Source organism: Porites lutea, chromosome 3 (genome assembly GCF_958299795.1).
Source record: "Porites lutea chromosome 3, jaPorLute2.1, whole genome shotgun sequence".
NCBI classification, from domain to species: domain Eukaryota; kingdom Metazoa; phylum Cnidaria; class Anthozoa; order Scleractinia; family Poritidae; genus Porites; species Porites lutea.
This window is the reverse complement of record NC_133203.1, coordinates 46232696-46253865: the sequence shown is the minus strand read 5'-3', so window position 1 is coordinate 46253865 and position 21170 is coordinate 46232696. Positions and strand designations below refer to the sequence as shown.

The 21170-nt window shown below is 38.7% G+C and overlaps 1 protein-coding gene across 1 annotated transcript in view; it reads right to left on the bottom strand.

The window, feature by feature from the left end:
- LOC140931269 (uncharacterized) overlaps positions 1–20148 on the bottom strand; it is a 76767-nt gene extending 56619 nt beyond the window's left edge. Inside the window, exons 1-10 of the mRNA XM_073381038.1 lie at positions 19925–20148; positions 11366–11394; positions 9411–9449; positions 8713–8766; positions 6908–6997; positions 5918–5983; positions 5595–5639; positions 2310–2363; positions 1657–1710; positions 85–138 (exon numbers count right to left, since the gene is read on the bottom strand). Coding sequence (XP_073237139.1) covers positions 85–138; positions 1657–1710; positions 2310–2363; positions 5595–5639; positions 5918–5983; positions 6908–6997; positions 8713–8766; positions 9411–9449; positions 11366–11394; positions 19925–19994 — 555 coding nt within the window. The 5' untranslated portion in view covers positions 19995–20148. The remainder of the gene's footprint in view (positions 1–84; positions 139–1656; positions 1711–2309; positions 2364–5594; positions 5640–5917; positions 5984–6907; positions 6998–8712; positions 8767–9410; positions 9450–11365; positions 11395–19924) is intronic.
- Positions 20149–21170: the final 1022 nt, after the last annotated feature.

Below are 21170 nucleotides of genomic sequence, written 5' to 3'. Positions count from 1 at the left end.
ACCACTGGTGGCTTCATGAAATGTCAGCTGTTTTCTCAGGCTAATGCAAGAGCCACTTTGAACAATTTACAGAAAAATACTTACCGGTGGTCCTTGGGCTCCAGGGTCTCCTTGAGATCCTTTGTCTCCAGGTTCACCCTGTATAACATTTCACAAAGACAAACAAATTGTGTCCAGCTATCAAAAGTAAATAGATGATGCCACTACTGATTTTTCAGTCACTATAATGGTTATTGTTCCACAGAAAAGAACAGAGAAGCCATTCTAGCAAATTGATATCACTGCCCTAGAGTGATTGTGGTTGTTGCAACCCCTTATTGCACATCAACGTAGTTTTTATTTTATTTTAACGTAGATATGATATAAGCACTGTCCTGGGACCTATGATATCACTGAAAATGGTTGCCATATTGATGGCCATCTGAGATTTCACTGAAAACTCTGACTTATACAAATAGTTTAGAAACCAAGCATTTTTCTTGTTTGACAATTTGTTTGTTGTTTTAACAACATATAAGGTATGTTGTTATAGAAATGAAACATTTCGCAGCTTTGGGAATTATTTTATAATATTTACACAAAATCATGCAGGAGAATGGAATTTTCCTCAAAAATGGCTCATCTTTATGCCACACATGACATTATAAAATTATCTTGTGACCAAAGCCACTGACTATCACCAAGGTTTGTGAAATGTGTCTGCAGTGTAAATCAACAGCTACTTAAAAATTGAGGTCCCAAAAAATCCTAGATCAACCATACAGGGGTGTGGCGTCTGCCACGCCACATCCTGTTATCTCTTAGGGTTGAGGCCATAAGGAATATTATGCACACAAATTTGGAAAAGTAAAGGAACTGCGCCACATAATTTATCAAAGTTCAAACATTGAAAACTACCAAAAACTTGAGTGAAATAAGTGCTCAAAATAATTATTAGAAGGAATAAATAACACAGAAAATACAAAAGAAAGCACGATGGACAAACTTTGAAGAAGATTGAAATGGATCAGGATTGGGCAAACTTGTTAGCGTAACAGTTTTTCAAAGTTCATTTTTGTCATTTGTAACATTTGATATAATGCTTGTTTGATTGACACAGGGCTAAGATTTTGTTATGTAAAAGTAGTTTCTTCACTTATATTGAGTTCCATACATAATTGACAATCTTGAAAAAATAAACTGTACTGCAGCTATGACACAGCCCTTTTAATGGACAACACAGGGAGCTTAAGCAACGAGAATGGCGACTGCAACAAGAATGGCAAAAAATCAATAGGTTTAGATTGGCAAAACAACTTTGAATGCTTTTTTGAACATTTCTTTGCCATCATTGCATGACTATGACATGAAACTGCCTAATTTCATGTTTTGTGGAGACCGTGAACGCAAGACAATGACCCTCTTTTTCTTTTTCGGAACTTTGATACAGTCCTTTAGAATTCATCTTCAGAAAAATTTGCCAACATTACTTGATGAATTGAACATGATGGAATATGCCTAATTAAGTTTGAAGCAGCGCAAACACACTTTTTAACTGACGTTTTCATAGCTGTCCCTGTCATTGTTGCTTAAGCTCCCTAATGAAAGATATGAGGTGTTAGCATAGTCACAAAAGGCTGAAAAAATTATCATGCATTGTTTGTTTCAGCTTCTTACATCTGAACCATCTTCTCCCGGCAATCCAGGTGGACCTTGCTGACCATTTCTTCCCTGCAAGAGTGAGATGAAAATACAAGGAGGTAATAAAAACAAGCTCTCATCCAAATACTCAATAAACACCTAAAATCCCATGCAAAACCCAGAAAGGAAAAAACACAAACACCTTTTGCCATCGTGTGCTCATGAAATGGCAACAGAGGCAGGAGAAACTTAACGGGCATGGAGTGGGGGTGGTTGCGGGATGGGCGCAGGGGGGCTCATGGCTGGGTTGCAGGTTGGTAGGCCTGTGGATGTTCTTTCGCCTTTGGGTGTTATTGCAGTTGCAGCCCCCTGGCCCATGGGCACCCAAGCTCCACTTCCGACGCCAACGCAGGCGTTAAACAGGTTTAGATCTGTGAAACGTTTGAACCATGCGATGTCATGGAATGTCTGAGACATTTCAACGGCATTGTTCCCAGTCTTGCATGTATTCTGACGAAACAACATAGTGTCCATGGTGGAAAATACCTCTTGAAAACCCCTGGAAATGGCATTTCCAAGACTCTAAATTTCAAAATGTCCCTAGTTGCCTTGGCCCTCAAGAACTTGTGCCTTTGGTGTGAGTTTCAAAGCCGCCTACTACAGGCCCTATAATTAAAAGTTAATCATACCGTAGGTCCTGCTTCTCCAGTGGGACCCGTACCTCCTCTAGTTCCAGGTGTTCCCTGGTGGTGAAGAAAAAAAAATACATTGAGTGTGTATGAAAATTATTTTTCAATAATTTTTTAATATAAGCAAGGCTGTGCTCTAGCAGTCAGCCTAAACAATTTGTCTTAGTACTTCTGTAGTTTGAATTCCCCAAAAAAGCTTCACTTGCTCCTCAGGAAAGTTTAGAACAGAATTCACAATCCCGGCAGCTAAAATAATATGCTAGCCCATTGGCAACTGGCACCCAACTTTTGCTCTCTGATGACCAGAAAATCTTAGTTTTTTCATTCTAATCACATTCTGAGCACCCTACAGTACCGCTCAAAAGTAAGTTGACAGTCACTCAAGTCTCGATCCTCGAGACGCGAGACTTGGTTCTCGATTCACGAAACTTTCAAGGATCGAGTCTCGAGTTTCGATGATTGAGGATTGAGGATCGAGTTTTAAATTTTGAGTCGAGAAAGCGCTCTCTCTAAAAGTGTGCACTTACCTTTCATTCTAAAAATCACGGCTCCGTGCATTGGGTGAGACTCATTCACTTTCGCGTGAACGAAGCTCATGCTTTGAAAGCGAAAATGTTCCCTTCTGGTCGCCTGTTAATAGTCCTTTTGAAACTTGCTTGTTAGAAGTGAAGGCGAGATACATATAAATTATGTTATAGCTTTCAAAAAGTAAACAACAACGAAACAACTCATACTAGAAACGACTGTATTAATATCGCTCGTGCACAGTATACAGCGGTAATTCTTTTTGACTTTCCATCGTTCTTACATCAGACTAGCGGTAAAAAGAGCCTCTGTTTGAAAGCGAACAATAACTAAACGATGTAGATAATTGTACTCAAACCAAATTTTTCAACCATAAATCTTCTTTAATCATTCCAAAACAAGATCACAGACTCATACGTTTCAATCCGAAAACTAGATCTTATCTATCTCACAAATCGATACCAAGAGGTCTGCATGTCTGTCAAACTCCGAATCATGTGACAACTACGTTTCCGATTTTTTGCAGAGTGCCTGTGCCAGGCTCGTGAATTCCTTGTCACTTTCTGTCGTTTGAACGAAACAAGTTTGGACCTTTTTTCAATACTCCAATGAGCGTGTGTTAAAATCACGGAGTCGCTGAGCCGTGTTTTCGAATGAACATGGCGAATGAAAGGTTACATAAATTATGTGAAAATGACTAATGGAAAATTTAATAACTCAAATACTCGTGAAAAAGTCGCTTTTTGTTACAAATAAAGTTTTCCATGAAATTATTGTGTGACTACGTGTAGATTTGCATATTTACATACAGTAACAGCGTGACAAGCTACGGTATCGACTGAAACGTGCACGTGAAAATTTCACTTTCTAGAACAAACGTAGTGTCTCATGACTTTATCAACATTATTTACATACGCCAAACGCGCGACAAGCCACGGAATCGACAAGTTTTCAAATAAAATTATTGAGTGAAAGGCTACATGTCCTAAGCTGCCTTTATACGTAAGAAGTTGAAGCTTGACAAACAAGCAAATTGAACAACTCAAACGTCGTAATCTTCATCAAGATTTGCATAAAACCGCGACAAGCTTAATTGACAGAATGAATTGCCGAGCGGCACCGTTCATCTGTGAAAATTTCAGAACATGGCAAGCAAAGGCTACATACACTGTACAAGCAGGATAAATCTTCGAAAATGAAAATATCAATTTACACTTATTGAAAGCTTGCCAAATCCCGACAATTCAAACAGTTACAGAACACCATATCGCAAGCACTGATCGACAGTGCGAATATCTGAATGGCTATGTGACTGTACAACATCGTTCTTTTGGAAAACCTGGCTTCTTGGATCCTCGATCCTCGATCATCGAAACTCGAGACTCGATCCTCGCGTCTCGATCCTTGCATCTCGAAACTCGAAGCATTCGAGCTTCGAGACAAGAGGATCGAGTCTCGAGTTTCAAGCTTCGAGTGTCGACTTACTTTTGAGCGGTACTGTATATTTTACAGGTTTAAAGAACCGGGATCCCTTCAATTTTGCTTGGAGCACAGGATTGTATGAGGCTTAGGCACTACACAGAACAGCCCTAAAATTCACATGAATTACAGAGGTCAACTAATGAAATTTCTACACACCTAATAAGAAGCTGCAAAAAACTGTTTTCTTAACTCTAACTCAATCGGCTCAAGCAGGGGGCAAAGAAAGTCAGTTTTACTGCTTACCCTTTAGGCCTGAAAGTCAATTTAACTGGCCCCAAAAATTAATAATTAATTGTTATTTATTATTTCACTACAAGCTTTATTAAGTCATTGTAATAATAACAATAACTTTTCTTTGTATGCTGCCCAAAGTTGTCTCTTATTGCAAGGAAGTAAAACTGATTGATGTCCAATTTGGAGAATACACAATCAACTACTAAATTATCGTTACTAGCCTAATGTAAAGATGCAGAGATATTTACAAGCTACTGAAATTTTCCTGTAATGACTGAATGGACAAGGTTAATAAGTTATTATATAGCCCTTTTTAGTGCCTTTTTCTTTAATTGAATACAACAAAAAACACTGGAAGTGATTTTCAACATCAGCACGCAAGAGGTCATTCGAGATCATGTTCACTAAACCGAAATGAACCTGTGGCGATGCGATGGAAACCACAAGACACAGTGTCTTTGACAATGAAAATTTTTGGACCTGAGCCTGCGATCAATTAAAACCAATACCTGGTGAGCAGATAACTTTAAAAAACATGTGACCTCAATGAGTCTTACACTTGAGCCCACAGTACAGTAATGTGACACTGGTCAGTGGGTACCCTTTTTGACAGTTGTTCATTGACCATAACATGGATGGTCCACTAGCTATCAAGTTAAAAACAGTCTCAGTCAAAATTCTTGGGACTCTTTACTGTCTTCTTGCCCACCCAATGTTGATGCACAAGATTTGGTGATTGGCGGTGATAAATAACACTGGGAGGATGAGCAGGCAAGCCAAAAGTAAAAAAAAAAAACAGCATTGGGTGGAAGAGTCCCATCTATTTTTGTCTAAGACAGGGGTAATGACTGGTCATTTCAAGAAAATCTTGCCCGCTCAGCAGGCAATCAGAGCACGCACACTATTGTAGCCATAAAAATATTAATAAAAGGAAGTAAAACTGATGTCCAACTTGTAGAATACTCAATTAACTAGTGTATTATCATTACTAGTCACTGAAAAAATAAGAAAGAATAAACAAAAGGTAAGGAGATATATACTTACTGGTGGGCCACGCCTTCCCGGTGATCCTGGGGGACCTTTTGCACCCTAGATTTTTTGAGAGAAGGATAACACTTATTATTTATTCTTGTAGCTCATAAATGCATTCTTCTAAAACTTTAAATGCTACAATCTAAGATTGAATTGAGTTATCAAAAATTGATTCCTTGACATAAACAAGATACATTCTTCAACAGCTGAAACAGTATGGGATTGTTAATTTTTAGTGCACTTTTACTGATACAAAATTATGATATTGTGCGGTACTAAAATGTGGAAATCTTGCAATGTCACCCTCTAGCATAAACCCTGAAGACTGAACTTACCGGTGCTCCTTGTTCTCCTTTAATGCCACCAACAGCTTGAGGATCAGGCCCCTTTTCTCCACTGGTCTGTAACATGATATAATACAATGGCTACAGTAGACACTTTTAATCAATTAGCCTAAAGGTAATCTGGGACTGTGCTCTAGCCGAGCCCTGTGGCCCCTGATGCCCAACTTTTGCTCTCAGGCAACCAGAAAATCTTAGTTTTTTTTTCAAAGAAATCATATGTTGGGCAACCTAAACAAATTCAGAACACTGGATTCCCTTCCATTTTTGTTAGAACACAGCCTTAGTAATTTAGGCAAGATTTAAATCAAGTGAGTGCAGCCATTTCACCAATCTGATGTGAAAGATACAGTCTGTACAAGGAGGCTTGGAGGGTCATTGCCATGTGCTCTCACCCAATTTGCTTTGCTATGTTGCTGTTGACAGGTGTCAGGTGGCTTAATACCAGTGCTGACTGCCTTCTTGCTGAGGAGACTGTTTCCTTCCTCTGTCCTGACCATCACGGCACCTACCCTCCAATACAACACCACAACACTTCAAACCAATGTGACACCCACCTACACTCCAGGACCTACATCTATAGAGAGAAGATGTGATGACATCACAAAAACTTAATTTAAGAAATTATTAGATTGGTGGAGATAAACAGAAAAGAACAGGATGAAAACTGTCCTCACTTCTTATCTAATCTCCAAGCAAGCGAGACTTAACATTGATGTTAAGAGCGTTCTTGTTCTTTGTAAATTAATGTTGCCATTAATCCTATAATTAATCGCAAATTCAAATTTTTGTGATGTCACACTTTTCTGCTCTCTTCTTGCCTGGCCTTGAGGCAATGTTTGATAATAGGAGATCTAGAATTACTGGGGCACAAGTTTTAGCCCATAATGCTATAATAATTTAAAACTTTATGGCTTCATTCAAACAATACAGTTGTAGCTCATTATTACATTCTGACTGGAAGAACTGCAAACAAAAACTTACTAATCCCCCAGCTCCTCCAGAAGGGCCAGGTTCTCCAGGTGGGCCTGGATCACCAATTTCTCCTCTTAAACCCAGGATTCCTGAGGTGCCCTGGAAACAAAAGGAGAATTATGGATTTACACCAATCAGATATCATGCATAATTTTTTTCTATCAGTCAGCGTAAAACGCATACTACAGACGATAGTCCCATTGTTTTCTAACCCTAAAAACAGTAGTCCGCAGTCAGTCTGCAGTCTGCATTTTACACTGCCCTTTTTCTATATACAGTCAAACCTCCTTAACCCTTTAAGCCCCGATATCCACGTATAAATTCTCCATACTGGCCTTCATACATTTCCTTAAAAAAAAGATCAAAGCATTTTTTCTTTGGTGATCATTTTATTAACTCTCATAACCATTTCTCTTGGTAACATGTGGATATTGTTAGGAGAATATTGATGTTGGTCACTATCGGAACTTAAAGGGTTAATATTCTTAGTGAGACCCCTACAAAGTAGCACCCTACTGTGCCATTCCACAGGCCAAGTTGCTATCTCCCAACAAAGTTGACGTGCCTACATTATTGGAGCCTGCACTCTTCTCACTCTTGGAGTCTCTTTCTACCCATAGAGTAGTGTTTAAAAGAACATTGGCAGTCTGTTGCAAGTCTCCATTCTTGATTCTAAATTACCACAAGAATTGAGCATGAAGAATGAACAATCAGTAAAGAAAAGCCTGACAACAAACTATAGGAAGGCACCGTGCAACTTTGTTTTCATGCCAGGGATTCATGCAACATTTGTAAATTACACAAGCTTTCTTTATACAGTCGAACCTCCCATTAAAGCAACCACCCAAAATGCAAAGGCTTGGTGGTCGCTTATGGGAGGTGGTCACTTACATACAATGTATGAGAGTCAGACCCCAAGGGCAAAATTTTTTAGGCAACATAGAATGGAGTGGTACGTTTATAATAATTCTAAAAAAATAAAGAAAGTTTGCTTTCCCCTGCCAATTACTGGTAGTTTTATTGAGAAAATCATTAGCTATTGTTTGGGTCAGTTCATTCACGGAAGTGCACTTAATTATTGCATCACGCAAGTTATAAATTTCTGGTTAACAAATTTTACTTTTGTAGATGACTTCTTGTAAAGAAATGTCCCTAAAACGAATGCTGAACATAAACTTAACTTCTTAAAATGAAACCTGGAAAACTGAGTCTTTTTCTCAAGGGTACTGGTTAATATTGTAGTTATAGATTGAACTAATAAACACAGTAATAGATGTATAGACAATAATGACAGCCAAAGAATAAATTCCTTTTTGTCCATTTTTATAATGTACTTCACTATATAGTGAGGCCATGCGTCAACTTGACAAGTGGCCACTTACTGAAGGTTGAAAGCAATAGAAAATTCTAAAACTGTCAGCTGAAACAGTGGTCGTGGTCGCTTACAGGAGGTGGTCGTTTGCGAGAGGTTCCAGTATAAGGCTTTGACTGAGAACATTTTTGGTGTTTTGGGAAGGTGGTCGCTTATGGAAGGTGGTCACCTACGGGAGGTGGTCGCACATGGAAATTCAACTGTATACAATTCTACATCAGCCAAAACATTATATATTGCTATTGAACGAATGAGAGTACGTCTGACAGATAATTCCTGCTCTTTGCACAGTGCAAGTTGCCGTCCAAATCATCAATTTTTTTAGATTAAATTTCAGATATATAATTTAATATTGAAGAACTAAAATGACAGAAAAAGTGTGCCATTTATTATACATTTCAAGGGTCAACTGTTGACTTATCCAGTTATTGGTGCTACATACTTTATAGCCTTTGGGTCCTGCAGGTCCCTGATCACCTTGTTCTCCTTTTTCTCCCTAATAAAAAAAAATGTAAGCTTTAACTACTACCCGCTAGAAGGGTGCAAAGAAAGTCAGTGATGAGCAGGATTGATTACAGTTCTTCCGTAATTTGAATTTTCCCAAAAAACTTCCCTTGCCCAAGAACAGTATTCACTAGCCGGATAGCAAAAACCACTAGCTCTGGGCTATCAGACACATTAATTAGGATAATAAATTGCACAAAAGCAAAAGAGACCTGCAAAAATTTCAATTAATTATTTCTTGTAATAATTTAAAACAGAGAGGGTTTTGGCCAGTAATCTATGATCCTAGACATGATGCAACATAGACATTGCCATGTCCAGTTTCAGGACTAAGCTGTTTACGTGTAAAGCACTGGTAATTACACCCCCCCCCCCCCCCAAAAAAAAAAAAAATGTTGAAGTCCAGGTGGATCATTTCTGCCCCCGACAACATTGACCAGGGTGGGGTGGGGTGATGGGAAGGGTCATAGCAGCATAAAAATCCACAAGATAGGCATCCAGTGGATAAGAAAGTGCAAAATTCTTTTTGCCCAAGATTGCCCCTTTGCCCCTTTTTTTTGCCCCTTTACAGCACTCCAGTCTCAAAATCGTCACAACTTGGTTCCAGCAGGGGAAGTTAGAATAAGTAATACTCACAATGTCACCATTTGGCCCAACTGCTCCAGGTTCTCCTTTCTGTAAAAAACAAAATTAATTGAGGAAATTACTAAACCGGTATTCACGAGAAAATTTTCCCCACTGCCAATTCCGGCAAACATTTTTGTACATGTATTCTTTTTACCCTCAGCGACATCCAGACTGAATTTCTCCTCGATTACTGGATTAAGACGTACAATTTCTGGGATAACCCTTGAGCGTTCCAATCACCTCAGTCATCTGGGAACGTTTTAATATGATCCCTTTAAATTTTACAAGATCATGTCAACCATCTGGATAAAACTCAATTCTATCCATAGGATCAAGGTTGTGCCAATCTAATGGCTCCTTTGCGATGGTCTGGGTGGTGTTTCCGTACAATTGGCCTGATCACTCCAACATTATTTGAAATGACTGGGGCAATTGGGATGATCTAGACGATTATATGGAAACCAGGCTTAATTACACAGTTAATCATATCTATAACAATATTCTCACATTTACTTGGATTTTAGCAACCCTGATTTAAGCATCAATAGGAGGCTCATAATACCAGTATGTTTAGAGTACCATTTAATTTTTTTTTGTATATTGTAATGTTTGAGTTTGATATACAGGACCATTGGAAGCTAGCCTGCACCATAGATGAAACCAAACCTCAGGTTAAGTCAGTCTGTGAGCAAGCACCAAAATCCTTGTCCCGGGGCCCCCACCTGTGTACTTCTAGGGTTTCGTTTTAAGCCAGAGGCTGGACACAGCGTCCGGTTGTTTGACATGTAACATCCGGTAGTCGGCACACACAAAATAATAATTTTTTTAAGTGTGAAAATAGTTTTTCACCATTTCTTAACCAAAGAAAGACTTGAACCTTCTTTTACTCAGTTACGTAATGCATACAATTGAAAAAAAAAAAAGAGAAATCCTGTAATAATTCCGGTTACCCAATTCTGGTCCAGGGAACGCAGGAAATTGCATTTCAGAGAATCCAATTTTACAAATTCCCAGGGGTGGGGGGGGAGGGCATGTTCTGGACCACCCAAGGAGTTTGTGCCTCCGGCACTCACATTCATGCCAGCAGCGCGAAAGGTGCACATTCGCCAGCTGAACCACTTCATTTGGTACTTCCAAATGCTACCGAAAACCCTGTACTTCATGTAGGATATGAGTGTGCACCATGATTGGCTAATTAAGATGGATTCCACCAGGAAATTAAGTAATATTAATTTTCAGTGGACAAAAACTTTGTACCAGAATAATTTAAAGCATATTGCATACAAAATTTACAGTGTTGGAGGGCTATAGATGTAATAAGTCATCTGTAATAACAGCAAAGAAAACTTCTTATGGGATTGCGAGAAAATGAATGTCAAATTTCAGAAAAATTACATCTTTCTCATGAATTTTCAGAAATTTACATTTGTTTTCACAATTCTTGTGAAATTTGACATGTATTTTCTCGGACTCCCATGAGAAATTTTCTTTGGTGTTATTACAAAGGGCTGTGCTCTAGCAGAGCCTGGTGGCCCGTGGTGCCTAACTTTTGCCCTCGCACAACTAGCAAATCTCAGTTTTTTCATACAAATCATGTGCTGGGCACCCTAGATTTTACAGTTTCAGAGCACTGGGCTCCCTTCAATTTTCCTTAGAGCACAGCCTTGTTACAGATGACTAATTACATCTTTAACCCTTCAAAAATGTAAAGAATGCAATTTTCTTTAAATTATTTTGGTACAAAGTTTTTGTCCGCTGAGAATTAAAATTACTCAATTTCCAGGTGGGTTCTGTCTTAAAACCATCATTGTTGATTTGCCAATCAGGCTGTTGGCAAATTCAAAATGGACTCCCAGTGATTCATTGATCCCGTTACGCAAAACAAGGGTCTCGGCACTGCTTTGCAGCTTTTTTTCGCAGCAAGGGTTAGGTTAGGACTGTGAGCCAGGCTATTGGAAGCTCACCTTTGGTGGAAACGTTGGAGCAACTGGATCTAAGTAAAGCAAGCAGAACAGTTAAAAACCAATTAAAACAATTGACTTGATCTTGACTCAAGTCTTGTTATAATCACAGAAACATTATTCTTGTATTCAATTTTTTAATACCGTAACTCCTCTATTTAGCCTCCCAGGGAGCTTATTTATTTCAAACACATTTGAGGGAGGGGGGGGGGGGGCTTATTTAATTTAGCAAAGAAGATAATATCAGTTCTCCATATTAAGAACTATAACACAAAGTGAAAAAGCTCAAGTACAAGTAGTTGGGGGTCACGCAGCTGAGGATCAAAAACAAATCCGAACTTTACCTTGTAGTTGGTAAATGAACCATCCACAAAGTTTTAAAGTTGTGATTTATCAATACAGTCTATTATTCATCAGTGAAAAATGATAAGGGGGAGGGGAGGGGGGCTTATTAACTTTCCTCCCCTGAAAGGGAGGGCTTAGTAAAGAGAGGGGGCTTATTTAAGAGGGGGGTGGCTTACTAGAAGATTTACGGTACATGTGGCAGCTTGGACAGGTCAAAAAAACCTTCCTTACTTTGGTGAGCAAAGTCAGTGTTACTTCATAAAATCTAAGATAGAGGTCTTGCAAACTACATGAACTCACATATCAGTAATTGAACCTTGGAAATAGGTCCCCTGAGGATTTTTTTCTTAAAATCAAATTTGAAGTTTTCAGCTGGTTAGAGTAGAGTGGCCAAATGCATCAACAAGAAAGAGAAACCTTCTATAATAACAAGTGTACTTCAATTAAGGCAAAAGTTAACCCACTACTGAGAAAAATATATAACTGTCCCTTTTTGTTGGCTACCTGCACCTACTGAAAGTATTGGTTCCCTCTCAGGAATCTAGAAAACAACAGATTTTAATAAAGGTTCTTCTATCTTTCACAATAGTTACAACATATTTACACTCAGGTATCGTGAATGTTACTACAGCTGTAGCATATAATATTTAATTTTTAATTATTACAGTGTACATTGTAATAAAATTACAAAAATGCCGTTTATGATAATACAGGAGAATGATTGTCAAATACGTTATCTATTTGTTGTACTTATGTAAAACAACAAGAAATGCCATAGGGATGACAGTCATGGTGTGTTACAAGAACCAGAATTCCAGTTATCAGCTGATACGAGGGCCCGTATCAGTCCCTCCCCCAATGAGAGATAGACAACTACACCGTGGACTAGATCCCCTACTCTTTACAAAACATGTGCGGGTTCTTTAATGTCCCACAGAATTTACATGTATATGTGCAAGAGCTGTAAGACAGGGCCTATGGTTTTTTGGTCCTTATCCACCTTATCCGAGTCTCAATACTATAACAATAGTGTCACAATACATATTTGATATTAAGTAATGATCCGGGTAAGAAGGAAGCAAGTTCTTTCGTTATGGCACAATACACTTTCCTCACATAGGAATGTTTTCATAGGGGACCTTAAGCATCAACGACGAAATGAGATGACGACGCCGACTGGAAGACAACTTTTCCCGCAGGAACCCTCTGGGCATGTGTAAGGTTGTCAAAACGTCGTCCAGCCTTCGTCAATGACGAAATTCAGGAAGGTTTGCCATTGTTGCTAAAAAGTAAGTATAAAACTATACTTTTTGCGTATAAATCACTCTTTTTCCCCCTTGACATTCTGTACAAGTAGAAATATATTCTTTGTGGATTAGCAGAATCCAAATGTTAAGCACTTTGTTGATTTCTTTGCCTGCTAACTTGAATATATTTTTCAGGTTCGGTTTGTTTGAAAACATGAGTGATGGTGGAACAACCAGTCAGAAAGATAAGTCAGCTTTCCTCTGCTATCTTCCGAACATTTTAGATTAGATGCTGTTAGGTCACTTACATTCCATGTTTACTCGTGCACTATAGGTTGTACTACAGGATAAATGTTTATTTTTTCGTAGAAAAATTTTACAATTTCCCATGTTGTTTTAGCCACTAGTAAAGGCAACTATTTTACAGTGGACTCTGGAACATGATGTGGTTATGAGGAGTACTGAGAGAGGACAAATATGGTAGAACATTGCAGCAACACTGAGTTCTCTTTAGCAGCCGAAATCTAGCTTGACTGCAAGTAGAGCTGTTCGAGATCGGTATACACTTTTAACTTCAAAACAAAAACAAAAGCTGTGTGCTGAAGAGAAGGCCTCCAAAATCGAATGATCCAGGTCGTAAAGAACAATAAATTCACCATCGTCGATTAAACCATCCTCATAGCTTATAAGACGCAATTACAGAGGTCTTTGAATGCCATAACAAGACTGTAACAAGACAAAGTTCTTCGCAAAGAAAAAGGCGTTGTCTGTCTGGGAAGCTGCACTGCTTAAACTTCATGTTCCCTGCCGAAAACAAAACCCTTGGCCCAGTTTGGTTTCGAAACGTTGTTGTCATCTGTTTCGTTGTCGATGCTTAAGGTCCCTATTTTCACGCATAGAGTGCATAAACCTACAAAAGGGCATTTTACGAAATGAAATGTATTTAAACTCCATTTTCAAAGGGTGTTTTATTGTGTTAAAAGATTTCGACCAATCATAAGAGTTGAAAACAATAGCCAAGTGAAGTTTACAGTTTTACATGTTCCTCACATAGGATTGCTGTGTTACTTAGACTCAGACGAGATTTTTTTTATAAAGAAGTTGGTTAGAAAACAAGGGATTAATATACATGGTGCTTTGCAACGATTTTGTAAAATTTGATGTCTAAACCAATCAGAAGTGAAGTAGAGAAGCTTGTAAAGTTAGCACCTTTTGCATTCTGACGTATTCACTGCGTTCAGTTCTTTCCTTTTTATCTTGATCATCCTTTAATCTGTTGCTAGAGTTTTTATCAACCTCAGTTAAAGGGGCCGTGTCACGGTTGTCTCATTCATCTTGTGAATGATGCCAATCATGTGTCCTTAGTTTCAATGGAACTTGAGAAAATTACTTGTAAATGGCAAAATAACAGCTTCATGTCAAAAAAATAAACATGGGAAAACTTTCACGCTAACAATTAAGTCTTCAAAAGTACAATTTCAATCTGTTTCAATCTTCTTCAAGTTTGTCCATCCATTCGTAATTTTGTTTTTGCAGTGTTATTTATACCTTCTATTCAAGTTCTGGGCAGTTATTTTTATGTTTCACTCAATTTGGTTGCGGTTCCCACTATTTGAATTTTGATAAATTTTGTGACACAGCTCCTTTAAGTCACCCAGACAACTTACTATAATCTGTAAAACAATAGTAGTGGCATCCGTTGTAGCAGCAGAGGGGTGTAGGTTTACCAGCGACCGGCTGGCAGTCCTTGTCTAATACACACTCATCAGTAGGCCGGGGTGAACAAGTCACTCTCTTTTTGATTGGACAATACTCATTGGCTGGAAATCAAAAATTGAAGTCAAGTCAGCAATGGTTATTTAAGGACAAATCAAGAAAAAATTATAGCAACAATGAATCTACGTGGGTTATGTTTTATCATAAGACGGTATACGTTGCAGGTCAAATTTAAATTCAGGTTAAAATTTTTTTTACCTAGGTTAGGAAGCTGTTGTAATAATAATAATAATAATAAAATATTTATATAGCGCTTATACTTTTCAGTTCTAAGTGCTGTTGTAGTAAATGATGATAATATTATACTTTCTCAACTAAACGCCCCCCCTGCATTTATATCACACTTTGCTCGCTGGATGCATCATATGCTTGAAACTTCAGCTTGTACACACCAGGTGTGTACTCTTTGTTCTTTGCAGGCATGTTTCTTAAAATATTATAGTTAAAGTTGATAAACACATTACAAATATGCAAGTTTGAGTGGCTTTTTGCAACAACTCCATTTAGACCTGGTGTTTATTACAGTGGGCCGGGTGTTTAACTGAGAAAGTACTGCATTGAGATCCAGTACCAAACCAAACTGTAATTGAGGCTTCATATTTAAACATCATATGTGAATTATAGAAAAATAGTAATTTAGCCTACTGTGTAAGGAGAGCTGTTAACTTTTTTTAAGTTTAATAAACATGCATTAACTTACTTTTAAAGTTAATCATGCCTGGGAACAAAGCTAGATACTGTAGGCATTATAATATGTAGCAAAAGGTAGTGGATGTCAATGTATCATTAAAGCTCAATCAATTCCAAGTTGTCCAATTCCCCCTCCCCAAATTATGGGCATTTGTCATTTTTTTTTTCTTTGGAATGCTGCAAATACACAAAAGTAGGCAAGGCTAGTAGATTTATGCAAAAGCCCACTCATCTTGCAGGGCTGTCAAGTAACAGACTGATAATGAATAGCGGGTGGATTTGGCACTTGCATGAGAGAAACATGTTTCGGGGGCCAAGGCATCTAAGGACATTTTGAAATTCAGAGTCTCGAAAATGGCATTAAAAGTGGTTTTCAAGAGGTGTTTTACACCGCAGACACCATGTTGTTTTGTAAGAATATACGCAAGACTGGGAACAATGCTGTCGAAATGTCCCAGGCGTTCCACGTTTCACAGATCTAGATCTAGATCTAACCCTGTTTAAATATGCATTCAATGTCATTCAAAACTGGGAAACGGTGCCTATTTTTTGTCAGCAGTTACGGCAGAAGGAGATGAAAATAGTTGGCTAAGGAGATGGCTAACTAGCCGGCAGTTTTGGCCAGCTACCGGCTCTTATTGACAGCCCTGATATAAAGAGTATCAAAGCACAAGTTTGTAATAGGAAACTAAGAAACCTCAAGCCTACATGTATGGGGTTAATTATTGTTTTAAAAACTAGGAAGGTGAAAATCATACCAGCCAACGTAGAAAATTTTGGAAAGAAGGGCAACCTACTGCAAAGAATTAGCAAATTATTTGAAGAGAAATTATCTCATTTTTTTTCTTTATTTTAAATAAGAAATTCAGTAATGACAACTGCCCCACCCCAACGAGACTTTTAAACACACAACTTAACAAATGCCCAACAAATGCCTAGAAGGGGGATGGCATGCCTGGGACAGACTGAGCCATTATTATTTTTTGTCTGCTGGAGCTAAAACATAGGTCAAGCCCCATGTTTCTTTATCAGTAGCATGTTGACTAGTGAGGCCTTCCAAGGGGTGAAAGCAACAGGCAACATAGCCATGAAACTGGCGACAATCGTCAGAAAAGGAGGAAAGAATTCTGGCGACAACAATCTATTTTTTTAGTAGCAACATCTGATGTCTTTTATATTTTGGCTGTTTTGGCAGCAAAATAACTAGCCTGCGAGCAAGCTTTCATAAATGTTCATTTCCAACCCGGAAACCGCAGGAAACCGCAAAGCGCGAAAACAAGAAATGCGTCAGCCATTTATCAGTTACCCGCATCAGGCCAAGCAGAACGTGCCAGTTACGCTAGCATTCTAGGAGCAAATTTTTACAATTTCACAAACACAACAAATACGTTGAGTTAATGATTTAGCCTGCGTGAAAGGTGCCAGTTTTTAGGACAAAGGTAAGATTTAGGATTGTAATGTTTTCCTAGCAACCTCTTCTCGGCCTTCTGTTTTGCCCGTTTATACATTCTGTGGGGTTGAGATCCAAACTGAATGGTAAAAAATACAGCCACAGAGTCCTCAGAGATTGTTTGCAATCACAATTCAATCTTGTTCTGCGCGGGAGTAATCATAATATTCCGATTTCCACAAGTATCGTGTCTCTAAATGTATGGCAAGCATTTATGGTGGGTCAGCCAGGAATGTCATCAATCAAAATTAATTGACGGTGCGTCATTTTTCAGCCAAGGGTATTTCACTTCATCTGGGCGAAGCAGAAATGAATAAATTAAGAGAGCTCTCCTTTCCTGTGCCCCTTGCGGCTCGCTTGCACACTCTCTTGTCACTCGCTTCACTCATAAATAGAGGGCTTGCTAGCAGGCTACAAAACAACAATCTCTCTTCTGTTATTTCCAAACATTTCCTGTTATTTTTTTAATTGTTTTCTAATGTTGACATTATTGAAGAAGGGTCCCTCTAGGGAGAAGGTTAATAACAATATTGATTCTTTTCAGGCGCTATATCTGCCGTAGATCCAAACTGAGTATCACAAAAAAATTTCTGCTGAACTGCCAGCGACATTTTTCCTAAAATGCAACAGCAACGGTTTTTCTAACCTACCCGGCAACATGCAGTCTCCGAAATGACCGACAAAGTGACAGCATACCCCACCCATCCCACCTTGAAGGCCTCACTAGTACTCAAACCAACGAATGTGTGACTGCCAACTTTCGTCGAGTCCAGCTGGCTCAACAGAACCACTGGTAACTTAGTTTCTTTTTTTTTTACTTATGCTGCAGAATTCTTAAGGAAAGCCAAAATAACATGTATGCTACTGTTTTGTAGAGAAAATGATAAACAAAGTATCAAACTGCAAACACTAGGGTATTAAATAATATCCATATTTTGAGATTCTTTTCTTGCCAAACATGGGTTCCATAGCTCATGGTAAAAGCTGACTTGCTATAAAGCTACACAGCCGGCCATATCCGACGTGAAGAAAGAGAAGATACTACAAAAAAGAAACTAAGCATAATCATGCATTATTATAAAAATAAAAGAAGAAAAGGCACATGAATGAACGACGACATTCTTGAATCATCTGTCAAAGTGATAGAGTACACAGGGAGTGAAGTATCAGCTGAAAAACAGCTGATGTACAAGTCTAAACTACCATATGTTAAAACTTTTTTCTTACCTGGTATATTAGCCGTTTCCTGGGTTTTTCAAAATCTTCACGGCTTTTCCCAGTCTGCAAAATCTCGGCGAAAAAAAAGCTCTTCATTTCGCAGAGTTTTCACAAAACGACGGCAAAATGCGCGCCTTGACTAGCCTTGTTCCCAGGCTTCCGCCGGCACGCGGTCTTCATGCAACAAAATATTTATTCCCGGGTTTATTGGGCACGTTAAAGATCGGAAAATGTTTTTGTTTATTTTCTTCGTTATCCAGTCCATAGAAGTGTACACCAAAAAAGCGAAATATTCCTGTTGATTTTTTCGTTAAAGCACTCTTTGGATAATACACAACAGGCCACATTTTACAATCGCCTTTGTTCGCTGATGTAACGAAATCTTGGTTAAAGGGTCACGGCCCTGGGTCACGGCTAGAATAATGTGGCATTGAGGAATTCTCAGCTTCCGTGACATTAAAATATTTCGTGTAATAAAATCAGTAAAAAGAAATTGACAATAACGTTTCAGTTAGATCGGCTTTTCAAAGCTTTTAAAAAGCGCTTCAAAGAGTTTTCGAGGTTGAAACTTTGTTAATTTCATGACACGCGATTGCATGCGACGAAAACATGTGTGACAACATTCCTTACAAATTTGGAAGTATTGAATTTCGACTGACAATCAAGACTATCAAACAGATCACATACCTTTATTTTTTAAATATATTAATATATAAAAGAAAAAATAAAAGAATCTTGAAACCTGAAAAACTGCAAGAAGCCTCAAAAGCTTTGAAAGTTTAAACATAAGAAAATCTCCCCTTTTTGAATGCCATGAAAATATAAGTGACAAAACCCGCAAACCCGCAAAATTCCCAGGCTAAGCTGGGTTGTCACAAAGAGAGTCTTCAAAGAGCCTTTTTCACCGTCCATGTGCATGTGAAAAGGTTCTGAAAATTGAATGTAAAGTTTGCTTTCAAAAAGGATCTTTAGACTAGATAAACAACCGTGAAACCTTTGGGAATTTCCATTCTTTTATCCGCTCCAATCTATACTGCACCTCCAATCCAAAAACAATAGCTCTTTGTGTAGTAGCGGGGGAGATTTTTTAACACGGAAAATACAAAGCTAACAGCATTTCGTGCAACTTATGAGCAGAATTATTCGTCTTACTGTTCTGTAAAAAAAGGTTTGAGTTATAAAGAAAATGAGGAGGCTAAACCATCTTGCTAGTTCAATCCGCAGACGTCAAAGGTAGTAAAAAAATTGATGTTGTTCGCTCGAAAGTGCGATTAATCGATACCTTTAAGCGGGTAAGCAAACCCTCGTCAATTTTGCTTTGTGTAACAACTGTCTTCAAAGAGAGGTTTTTAAAAGTATACAGTTTTAAGGTGGTAAATAGTGCAAATAATACTCTTGAAGCTAGCAAACATAACTCAAAAAACTGACCCTTTGTTATACCGCAAATGCAAGAATGTTTATCCCGAAAACATGCAATTTCTTTTCTTTATTTTAATTGGAAGTTATCATATCAGAATATATTTTGGTACACGGGCTAAAAGAGCCAAAAAAAAGAGATTCACTCATACAACGCCCGATGAAAAGTAATTTATTCTACGCGTGCCTTGAGATGAAAAACCCATTGTGTACGAGAGAGGTGACAAACATGCTACGCTTATTCCACTCCCGGGAAAATTTGCAAGATAAAAAGCAGAAATACCCGCTAGTCCAAACTGCCACATATTGACAAAATGAGCCACAAAATACTTTAACAAACTAAAATAACAGCAAAGTACAGAGTTGGATAAGGATGAGGAAAACATACTTGAAACATGACATGGTTATTCGCAAGCTTACCTTGTCCTCGTACGAGAATAAATAATGAGATTCCTAGAAGGAGAGTTAACAACGCGGCGGAGTGCAACATCTTGTCAGAACGCGTACTATGACGGCCCTAGCTGGTGCAAAATGCTTGTGAGCACTACACACCAATCTCTGGACCTACACACTATCGCGGCAAGACGGTATAATGGAGGATGCAGCCTGGATAGATGATCAGAGGCGCGGTTGACTGAGTGACTGGCTAGTGAGACATTTAAGACCTGCAAAATGACACCGCCGGTATTGTATTCGGAGACGCCAGAACAGACTAGACAGTGCTAGCTGTGTTCATTGATCTCTACGATCCCGTCGCGCATTTCGACCGAGATGAAAGGGTTTTTATTTTCGTTGAGCGTTTCAGTATATACTTTGCACTATGACGCCCTGCTTTGCTGTGATTTTTTATGAGAAAAAAACACTCTGAGAAAGAAATTGACACTGACACTAAAACGTAAAATACACTGTTATTGCCCCAGGGTAATTGCATGTGTGGATTGCGTGATTTCCTGCCAGGGATTCAGTAATTTTCATTTGACATCGTCGTACAAAGAATCGTTTCACCGTGCATGTGACAGCTTACGCGAGGGAAATTCTCAGAATATTTTTCTTTTCCCGAGCCTGCGAGCAAACGCAGGGAAGGGTTTTCGTTGTTTGATGTTTTATTTAGGCCAGACTTTTATTTTATCTGAAGGCTATAGTATAATCGCGGAACATTTCTTGAAAACGGGTAGCTAGTGTGGAAGATCTAGAGTTGAGAAGGTAAGTTAAAAGTTAAGGGCCTTAGAAATGTTGCCCTGGGTGCCAAAGACTTTTCTAGCGCGGTTTCCTGCTTCGGCCTACAGCCGAAGATGGTCAACATGTGTCGGCCTTGGGCCAACACCGAAAATTCCCGCCGCACGCGAGAAAAACCTCTGGTACCCAGGGTATGTAAATGTATTCGAGGAATAAAAAACTTACAGCAACCGTTTGAAAGATGAGATATGAGGGCGCCATTACACTACTGACGCGCACTCACTCATGATGTCGCGTTTTGCTCACAGATTTTTGACGTAAAGGGAGATTTAACGCAGTCTACTGCGTCGAGAAAGGGCGCTAATTCTAATGGGCGCTTATTTGAAATTGCACGCTTATTTCGTCTGTTTTTTCCAAAGTTCTCCCGATTTGACCAAGTCACTCATCTTTCACCGGCAATGTGAAGCTACAATCACTGTCAAAAGTGTTG